This window comes from Trichogramma pretiosum, unplaced genomic scaffold (genome assembly GCF_000599845.2).
Source record: "Trichogramma pretiosum strain Unisexual culture from Peru unplaced genomic scaffold, Tpre_2.0 scaffold58, whole genome shotgun sequence".
NCBI lineage: Eukaryota > Metazoa > Arthropoda > Insecta > Hymenoptera > Trichogrammatidae > Trichogramma > Trichogramma pretiosum.
The window spans coordinates 928570-939595 of record NW_019641630.1 but is presented as its reverse complement, the minus strand read 5'-3'; the positions used below and the strand labels follow the sequence as shown (position 1 = coordinate 939595).

General features: G+C 31.7%; 1 protein-coding gene across 2 annotated transcripts; it reads right to left on the bottom strand.

Moving 5' to 3' along the window:
* Window positions 1-1635: 1635 nt before the first annotated feature.
* On the bottom strand, window positions 1636-10721 carry LOC106658196 (aminoacylase-1-like). 2 transcript variants are annotated; one of them, XM_014380042.2, is made up of 6 exons: window positions 10633-10721; window positions 8846-8988; window positions 5661-5830; window positions 4889-5392; window positions 4398-4688; window positions 1638-2056 (listed from the first exon to the last, which is right to left on the bottom strand). In XM_014380042.2, the coding sequence occupies exons 2-6, from the start codon at window positions 8940-8942 to the stop codon at window positions 1913-1915; spliced, it is 1206 nt and encodes a 401-aa protein (XP_014235528.1). In that variant the 5' UTR covers window positions 8943-8988; window positions 10633-10721; the 3' UTR covers window positions 1638-1912. The 2 variants fall into 2 exon arrangements, with proteins under 2 accessions (XP_023314973.1, XP_014235528.1); XM_023459205.1 differs by lacking the exon at window positions 8846-8988 and having other exon boundaries at window positions 1636-2056; window positions 10633-10713.
* Window positions 10722-11026: the final 305 nt, after the last annotated feature.

The following is an 11026-nucleotide window of genomic DNA, read 5'->3' as shown; positions in this document are numbered from 1 at the left end:
TTACGAATTAAATTTTTTTGTTTGATTACTTGCGAAAACCTGATATAGTTAGTAATCATTTTTATAAATAGTTTTTTAATTCCTATATATTTAAACACAGTTGTATATTGATTTCTTTAAAAATGTTCGTTCTGTTTATTTTTATTGAAAATGTTGACTTTGACATTGACTATTTATGCATCAACGCAACAAGAAGAACGCAAAACATGATAAGATTATAATCCTTGGAATGCTGGAGAAAATATAATAAACTTTTTTACTGAAAAATTGTTCCTGATACGTCGGCTAAAGTTTCTGCATAATCTTAATATGTTGTCGACGTGTCTATTCCCTAAATTATATCTTGCTTATGAGGCAATTCAAGAGTTTCCGTGCGCTATAAATTCTTTGGAGAAGTTGTAACATAATAATTTCGATTTTAGTCTTGGTATTTATTTATTTTAGTATTTAGTTCTCGTGAAACCATTGTTGTTTGATTTACATTAGAGACATTAACATTTTTGTTGTTATTTGATGTTACTTAAGCGTATGAAATATATGGATTCACCGCATTTGATAATAGACTTATTAGATTAATTCTATGTTTCCGAGAATATTTTTCTGCTATCAGTGTAAGGAATAATATTGCCAACGGGTTGGGGCTTCTTCTTCGCTAAATGATTGTTTTCCTCTGCAGCCTGAAACTTATATAATTTTTTCTTTGTACACGTAGAAATACGCTTTTTCGTATCTTTGGATTTTTTCATTGTAAATTGTCGAGCAACAATGTTCATTTAAAATTGATGAAATACATTTATGATGTATAGTAAAGTAACTATTAAGAAAACAAAACGAATCATTTCATCAAGCGTAATTTAAAATGCCCTGACTTATCACGTATAATTCTTACGTGGTGTGTTGTAATATATCTTCTTATATCTCGTTATTACATTCTTACTGTACAACCACAGATTAGTTTGTGAGCAAATATATAGGACTAGTTGTGGTTTTTGTAAACCCATCAGCAACGTTTGGCCAAAATTTTTCAAGTTGTATTTATTATTATAATGGAGATGCGGTGGTCGCTTTCTCATAGATGACCACGCCTACTCTCACTGCCATCACAAGATGTGTACCGAGAATTCGTTGCCTTTTTTACCGAGCTGAATGTCTCACAGTCATAAGATTATGACCTAGTGCTTCGTACTTCAAAACTTTGAAATTCTCACTCGCGCGGAGAATAGATTTCACGTGTTAATTCACAATCGGACGGATACTGCTGACCTACTTTGAGGTGCGGCTCCTGCAGTAACCGTTCAAGCTCCCCCGCTCCGTGACTTACGCATGGGTCTAAATACGATGCTCCCAATGTGAAAACATGGACTCGGCGCGTATTCGCATCGCACGGTGCGAGTCCTACTGTGATTTGCACAAGGTCATAATGTGATATGATCTCCGATGTGTTCCGGAAAATACTAAAAAACTTGCTCTTTAATTTATTGAAGAATGAATAATCGCTTAATTTGACGAGAAAGGTTCATTGTCTTTTTTATTTAATTAACGACTAAGCTAACCTTTCTACAAAAAGTCGCTAAAACAAACCCTTATAATGACGGTTAAGTAGTGACAAATCAAAAAACGCGATGCAGTAGGAAAAGAAGTGATTGCAAACCTTGTATTAATAATACATCACTCACAAATAATACACTCTGAACATTTAAAAATCGCCTTACGGACCAATAGATGTAAATGCTTCGAAATCATGCAAAAATCCCAATTCATTTCAGATAACCACTGTAACGGCCACCACGCTTAGTGCGTTGCGACTCTCTCCCACTACACTCTCTCAGTTGGTTGTTTTAATAGAATAATAGTTTTTTATTGTTTCTGAGTACAAGAGACTTTAATATTTTTTTTATACATTTAATTATAATCATACATTAGCTACGGCATAAATAATTTTTTCATAAATGCGTATCCCATTTAAAAAGACTTCTTTATTCAAATGTTCATCATGATCATGCAGCAATATCTTTGTTTTGTTCATTGGAGAAAATCCTATAGCTGGAATTCCAAGCTGAAATACACGAATGAATGATTACTATAAAACATAATGTAAATTTAAATTAATTGAAATAATTGGTTTTAAACCAAGAATGAGCAAGAAATTTTAATTATTTTTATGGCCTAAAAGTTTCTATTAAAATCCACTTGCAGTTCATTTTGATTCTCGTAGATCCTATTTAATTGTATGTGTATTTACAAATGAATTTTAACCCGTCTGATACCAAGAGACCCTATTTTTGACTTATTTTTCCACGCGTTATTTTTTCATGAAAACGTAGTTAAATTAATGTGGAAATACAATATTTTATGGGATTTTTATCGCTCTTTTCAAATCTTGCGTCAGATTTACGATATATGCAACCGTTTTAAAAATACATTTGTTTAAACAAAAAAAAACGTGGTTTTTGAACATTTTTTCTCAAAATGATCGTTTTTTTCACCACGATTACGCATTCGGATCGGCTTGAAACTCTGGATCTGGTGGCATACAGGCCTAAACTAAAAGTTAGCGGCGTTGGTTCATCCAGATTCAAGATGGCAGCCACCAAAACAGCTGATTGTAGCCGAAAATGTAAAAGAAAGCTTTGGTATTTTTTTATTCGGTAAGAATGGACTCTACGAAAAAATTTTATAAGACAAAAAGTGTTTAGAATTGATAAAAGAATACGTATAAATTTTTTTAGAATTTTTCGGATGATTTTGAAAATTTTTGGATATGGATATTTTATAAAAATTTTCAAAATCATCCGAAAAATTCTGAAAAAATTTACACGCGTTCTTTGATCAATTCTAAGCACTTTTTGTTCTATAACATTTTTTCGTACAGTCCATTCTTACTGAGTAAAAAAACGCCAAAGCATTATAACTTGTACAGTAGCGTCCTGTAGTGCATATTTTTTTACTGGATAAAAATAGACTGTACGAAAAAATGTTATAGAACAAAAAGTGCTTAGAATTGATCAAAGAACGCGTGTAAATTTTTTCAGAATTTTTCGGATGATTTTGAAAATTTTTATAAAATATCCATATCCAAAAATTTTCAAAATCATCCGAAAAATTCTAAAAAAATTTATACGTATTCTTTTATCAATTCTAAACACTTTTTGTCTTATAAAATTTTTTCGTAGAGTCCATTCTTACCGAATAAAAAAATACCAAAGCTTTCTTTTACATTTTCGGCTACAATCAGCTGTTTTGGTGGCTGCCATCTTGAATCTGGATGAACCAACGCCGCTAACTTTTAGTTTAGGCCTGTATGCCACCAGATCCAGAGTTTCAAGCCGATCCGAATGCGTAATCGTGGTGAAAAAAACGATCATTTTGAGAAAAAATGTTCAAAAACCACGTTTTTTTTTGTTTAAACAAATGTATTTTTAAAACGGTTGCATATATCGTAAATCTGACGCCAGATTTGAAAAGAGCGATAAAAATCCCATAAAATATTGTATTTCCACATTAATTTAACTACGTTTTCATGAAAAAATAACGCGTGGAAAAATAAGTCAAAAATAGGGTCTCTTGGTATCAGACGGGTTAAGGTCAAATTTTATATCGAAATCTATTTTTTATCCCTAATAAGAATAAACAAATAATAGGAGCTCCATTAATACAGTATTTTTAACTCACTTTATTCTATAAATTTTAATCTATGAAAGTGTTTTCATAAACTTTTACAAAATATAATAAGTCAACATCATTGCCTCAGAGCTGCAAGGTCCATTTTTAAATTCTGAGATCAAAAAATTTCTAAATTATCGATAGAATTTAGGAAAAGTTTTGCCTCTGAATTTGAAATGATACCATTCTGCGCTTGAGTGCCGACTTATAAGATTTCATACTCATTTATAATTCAAAATTGGACACGTCTAGAATAGTATATTACTACGCCATGCCGCGAAAAAGTCTCAGGGCACTTGTAATCAGCGGTAGAGGTTAAACCGATAAGCACTTGTTCTGGGGCTTTCTTTTTTCGCGGCTTAGGTCTTGAACTATTTTTCTTAATAAGTGGTTCAAATAGTATATTTTGCACCTATAGAGAGGGAAAAACTGGAAAGTCTCAGAGCTCGTGTAATTTATTATCCGAGGCGAAGACGACGCTACATAAGTACAAATACTATTTTTCATGCACAGTGGCCCAAAGTCGCTCTTCCAGCTTTGCGCAGCCTTGCGGCAGGGAAGTAAACACTTTCGGGCTGCTGGTATGAAAAATAGCTTTTCTCGCTTTGCGTAGTGGCAGGAAAATAGTTTCTTTCGGGTCACTGGTATGAAAAAGTTTGTATGATAATTAAGATAGTTCTATTTGAAATAGATAAGTGCAATATGAGGATGTAAATGAGATGAATAATCCTTACTGATCTAATGTAGCGACTGTCAGTTCCTCCAGGAAATATGCCAATTTCTAGATTAATTTCAAGTTTATCACAAGTGCTTTTGAAAGCTTTCCAAAAATTATTTGAATCATCTAACTTGGTTGATTTCACAACTTCATTTTTTTCATCAAACGTAAAATAAACGTCATTTCCAGCTTGTTTACACCAATTTTTCAAGGTTGACTCAAAATTAATGGGATCTATTTCAGGATCCAATCTGATATCAAACGTAGCTTCCATTTTATTTGGTATAACGTTAGCTTGTATACCTCCCTGTAAGATACGAAAGTTTAAGCAATACTTATTACTCTTACAATACGTTTATGTTTATATAATTAACCAAAAATGAGTAGGTAATTAACTCTCATTTAACCATCGTTCAAGTACTTCTAATCGCATTTCAGAGCGGCTTTGTTTAAAACGGCTTGAGCCATTTGTTATTACTATTATTGTTTAAATTTTTTTGAACTCACTTTAATTTTAGTTAAATTTATCGAAGTTACGTCTCCTAATTGTAACTTTGAATTTAAAAGTTTATCCTGTTGAGTTTTCCTGAAGTCCATCATTTTATCGAGAATAATACGTAGTTTCTCTCCTGGAGTATTATCCAAAAGTAAAGAACCATGTCCAGGATTTCCAGGGCAATGAATTGTAACATGCCATATTGTTCTTTCACCATTAAATAATGAATAGCTTTCGCTTGGATTCGCAACACCTTCATCAAGAGCAAAACCAATATTTAAAGATTTATAATGTTGGGTGTGAACAAAATCTTTCATTCCTAAAACTCCTCCGACTTCCTCTTCTGGCATAAAAGATATGTGGATAGTTCTTTTACAATGTTTTTTTTCCAGTTTCATTCGACGAATAGCCTCTAAGTATTGAATTCCAACACATTTCATATCTTGGCTTCCACGAGCGAATATGTTACCTTGGTCATCAATGTGCGCATCAAATGGAGGATATGTCCAATCGTCCTGAAGTCATCATACAAAATTATGATTTTGATATGCAATTGACGTAAAAAATGAAAAATTTTAAAATTAGTATTTTACGATTAAACTTCGAGCCTACAAAAGACCTTAATAGTCAGTCGCTTATATCTCATGAAACGTAAATATGGTTTAATGAAATTATGGTAGCTGTGTAAACGTGGAATTATATTCGAGCTAGTATTTTCAATTTTTCCCCGTAGATTTTAATGAAAGATTTGAATTAACGAAATTAAAAACATTAAATACTTACGGCAAAAACTGGAACAACATCCATGTGACTATTTAGTAGAATGGAAGGTAGTGACGGTTCAGTTCCGATCCATGACATCACAGCAATTGGTTTTTTAGGATGTACATGATAAACATTTATAGAAAGATCAAGATCTTTTGCTTGTTTTCTTAAAAATTGAATGCAGGGTTCTAAAACAAATATATTTTTGGTTAGTTCGCATTATTTCATCAATGGATTAAAATTCATCATAAATGATTGCAGTAAGAGATACATCATTTTTAGATATTTCATATTTTATATTTCACCTCGTACATAAATGTGAATATAAAGAGATAGATTTTGATCAAATATATTTTGGTGGTAGCCACAACCCCCATGAGTGCACGCATGTCTCTCGACTTACGGGCCATCGAGAATGTCTATCTATGACATTGGCCATGATACGCGTTATTCTAACAGATTTCAGGTCACTGTAAGATAAATGAAGTCGAAGAGCATTAGCTAATTCACCATGATAACCTTGTGTCCAAGAGGTAACGAAACTAATATCGCAGACCAGAATCACATGCACTGTGAATATATATCTTTCTTATTGGTAAAATCACGAGTCAAAGGATAAAATTTAACGATACGCGAGATAAAATGAACTAGCGGTAATTGCAGTTCTATAATGAAGGTAATTTACCGGAAAAAGACATAAATAACTTGTGATTTGAGTGAACTGTTGCAGTAATCATATAAAAGGGACGGGGAAGCTACGGGCTACAAATGTCTTGGACGAGATGGATCACAGAAATCACTGGTAATTCAATGATGCTAGTAAAGTGACTCATCTCAATCAAGATAAACTTCATCGGCGAAGCAATACGAGGATGTCTTTCTCAGGTGTCCTTCTCAGTAAGCACTTAATTTTATTCTTGATGTTGGTCGTCTCGTGCTGAGCGTGTCTCCCACCATCCTTGTGACGATGAACGGGAGTATATCGTGCATCATTAGCGCGGCTTAAGGAGGTTCGGGAGTCTCAGCGAAATGCAGCCAAATTTTTAAAACACGTTTAATTGCTTTGAAACTTTATAATATGAATGTTAATATCAAAATACAACTTTTCACCGCAAAATTTTGTTAAAATGATGAAAAAATTTTTTGACCATTTAACATGGTTTCTTACGAGAAATCATGAATTTTCGCTTTCAATGAGCATAAACATAATGTAAAAAAACAAAAACTAAATAGAAAAAAATACGTACATGTAGGAAATTTAATAAGGAATAATTTGACTGCAAAAAGAAGTTCATCGACCGTTTAGTTATCGAGAAATAAATTGTTATGTGTAAAAATTCGTGGGTCATTTGCGCGTACCCTAACCATCAAATGAGCTAGAACAACAAAAATATGTGCTCATTCGACTCTAATGACAAATAGAGTATTGTTTTAAGCCTAAAACATCGAAAAAAACTCATCAAAATGATTGAATTATTAATAATAGCTATAATTGTGTGCCAGCTCATTGAAAAAACCTACAATTTCGTGTTATTTCGAAGTTGGCAGCGCTGAAAATTTAACATTGGAAGTATAGGAGCCCCTCGCGTCCCGATTCGTCCCCCTCTGAGACTCCCTAACCTCCTTAACGGGCCGTATTGGTGCGCGGAGTACCGATTCACGCCAATGTGGATTCTGCGCGGATAATAAGAGAGTCTAATAAGAGAGAGAGAAAAAAAAATCCACGTTATTTTTTCACCCGGGGTACCACTAGGTCGCAGTATAGAAGCCTTTTTTTCTTGAGCATGAAACTCAACCATATTTATTGATAATGAATACTTGCTCAATGTAAAAGGAACAGGTGATGGCTTGAATTAATTTAAGGGGAATTACACGTCGAAAATAAATGTTCAAAGGTAATAACTTTCAATGTAATCAAAACAAATAACTTGATAAAAATTTTTACACGTACTTTATTGGACTACTACTGCATAAAAAAATTTGTGACTCACCCTTATAAAAATTTCCTATAGGATCTCGCGAAATTCCTACAGGAGTCCTATAGGATTCCAATAGGAATTTCGCGGGATCCTATTGGAAATTTTTATAAGGGCAGTGATGTAAAATTTTTTTCTTAAAAAAAAAAGTAATTGATTAAGTTAGCGTGCATAATTAAAAACGAAAGTGTTTATAGGTTTGTTTTGAAATTCGATAATCTGCATACATTACTACTCAGAATGAGCTACAGAAGAAAAAATCGACATTCAATTTAATTCCAAACTCTTTTTCTAATACTCCATTTGGAGCAGTAACATGTGAAAATTATCGTGTTGAAATTTTAACACAATCAGATGAATACTTATCTTCAAATCGTGTGGGACAACTTTAGAAAATATTTGTTTAAGAAAACAATTGTAGTAGACAACACTATGAAAATTGAAACTTTTTTTATACAATGTAAGAATAATTAAGTATGAGTAAAAAGTTTTATTTGCTTTTATAATCCATTTGGTGGTATAACTTATTTGAAATTAAGAAATAAATTTAACCATTTGGTAAAAAAAAATTGAGTTCGATGAAAAGTAATACATCATTTACAATAGCGATTTAATATCTTTGACGGTAAAATATTCGTTCACGATAAGATAATATGAGTCAAGATGTATCCAAATGCAATCAAAAAAATTATTCTTATGGCGATGTATTTCATTCATTATTACGGTAGATGGACCATGTTTATTTTTAGCGTTTATATTTATATATTTTCGAAGCATATGCCATTTAAGTTTTCTTCGGTTGAAAATGTATAAAATCATTTTTTCGAAACTAAAATTTAACGTACTACAGGCAAAAATATTAATAAAATGATTTAGTAATAATTTTAGTCAGAGAATTAAGTAAAACTTTTGCAAGGAACTTTAAAATAAACTCTTCTTTATGCTAAAAACTAGTTAATAACTAGTATCGAAAAAATCGTTATAAATTTATGTTCTAATTTTTATACTAAAAAATTTAGTTCATTTTTAACTAAGTCGTTTAAAAGAAAAATATTATGAAACATTGCTCTCATATATTAATTTATTCAGCATATTAATCTTTCTTTACTATTTTCTTCTTTACTCAATGGCTTATAATCGGGTCATAATTTAAATGAAAGATCGGTGAAATGCTGTTGTTAATAAATCAAGCATAAAAATATAGTTACGTGGATAATTTAGACCAACCATAATTAATGTCTGGGTGCATTGATGGAATCCGCAAATATTCGCAAAAATTATTCAAAGACAATTCGTCTAATTGGGTTTTCGCTAAGTTTGCCATGGTGACTCGGTAATAGTATATAACTGGCTTTATTAAGCAGGAACAACTGAAATAAATAAATTCCAAATTCAAACATTTATCAGTCAGTTTGATATAAGCTGTGATACTTGATGGAGAATTAAATGATAATTCAAGATAACATCTTGTTAAATTAGTATGACACTTGATTGTAACATTAAAAAAAATTCGAGGAGGGGACAATGTTCTTATTTTAAAGTACATTCCAAGCAAAAATTATAAGCCATAACTTTCAAAGAGTTTTCGGTGAGATACATAATGTAATTATAAAATATACATTTTGACCATAAGGTTGAGAGTATAATATGGAACACAATTGTACAAGATCATAAGTTATAAAATCAAGATAAATATTAATATTTCAGCAAGATAATGTAATGCAAATGTGATTTGAACGTTCCATCGTACAAATATTAATTAATTATTAGCAAAATTTTTAGAATCCATGTTTCAAAAATTTGAAACTTCTCTTCATTACAGCAATGTTTTAACTATAACGTTGTAAGAATATGCAAGGTTACCGTTTTATGTAGAATAGTGTTGATGCAACAAATAAATAAATAAATAAAAATGAGGGGATTTGTGTTACACAAAAATCAGATGATCTTGCCTTAAAATGAAACTAATAAAAGAAATATTATGCTATCGTATTTTTAGAATAGGACAGAGCCACCTGTTCTGAAGCAGAACCAGCTAGCCTATTCAAAGATAAAGATTTTTTATTGAATAAATTATTATCCATGAATAACTTATCAGTGTCAAAGTACTAATCTGTCTAATAAAACCCCTAAAAAGTACAGTAATTACAAATTGGCGAACAAATACATAATAATTTGAAAATTAAAATTTCTAACTTTTTGCCAACATTATTAAAATCAAAATTTGGGGCATACGCGTATTACGGGAAAAGAAATATAATAATGAAATATAAATTTAGATAAAAGTAATTTTTGAATTAATAAATTTAATTTCAATTAAATTCATTATTTTGTACCCATTTTTTTTATTCTCTAGACAACCATGAAACTTTAAATTTCGTGAGAGTGAATATGAAACTAAAAATGTGCTAATGTCGTTAGATTTCGATAAAATGTTTAATGAAATAATTCTGTTTGAGAATACGTTGCATTTAAGGTTAGAAAAGGGGGATAATTGAAAATTAATTGTTAAAAATTAATTGTTTTAGAATACGTTGCATTTTAGGTTAGAAAAGGGGGATAATTGAAAATTAATTGTTAAAAATTAATTGTTTGAGAATACGTTGCATTTTAGGTTAGAAAAGGGGGATAATTGAAAATAAAGTTTGTTTGAAAGTACCGGTCATTTCTTGAAAACTGGCGACATAGGCACATTTTTATGAGTTTCATAATTACTTCCACAAAATTTCAAGTTTAATGCTTGCCCAGAGAATAAACGAAATGGTACAAAATAATTAAGTATTTGTTATCTACTGAGCGTCTGTATAGAGAGCCCATAACATGCAACGTTTCTTTCGACAATGATATTGTAGTCAGTATATTCACCACAAAATTCAATGGTAATAACGATTTTCTTGGTCACTTGAATACTAAAATCCTTTTGTCTACTTAATGTTAATTAATGGACCGATGGACCCTTCAATTTTCATAAATTGTTTCTTTTCAGAATAACATTAAATAAGTTGATCACTCACCTTAATTTATAATACAGTAAAGACTTGAATTATATATGAGGAGATTGCGTCGATGCGACTTGCTGATCAGGGGTCACAGCAAACACCGATGTGGTACACGTGGGCTCCCAACGGCGAGCGGGGGGAGGTGCGCGTAGAGGGGAGACTGCTACAGTCGGATCCCCACATATAGGTTGTCGCTTGAGATCCTCAGGCTCAGTAAGTCCACTCGTTATGCATCGATTTTATCTCATGAGAAATGATCAAAAATTTTTCCTGGTCGCGCCGTACCAAAAATGGCTTTATATCGCCTAGGTATAAATGGGAATTAAAGGGTATAAAACCTCTTGAAATATACATTCTCATATGCAATTCCTCTCTTACCACCCAAAACTTTCTTACCGTGCGTCGTTGA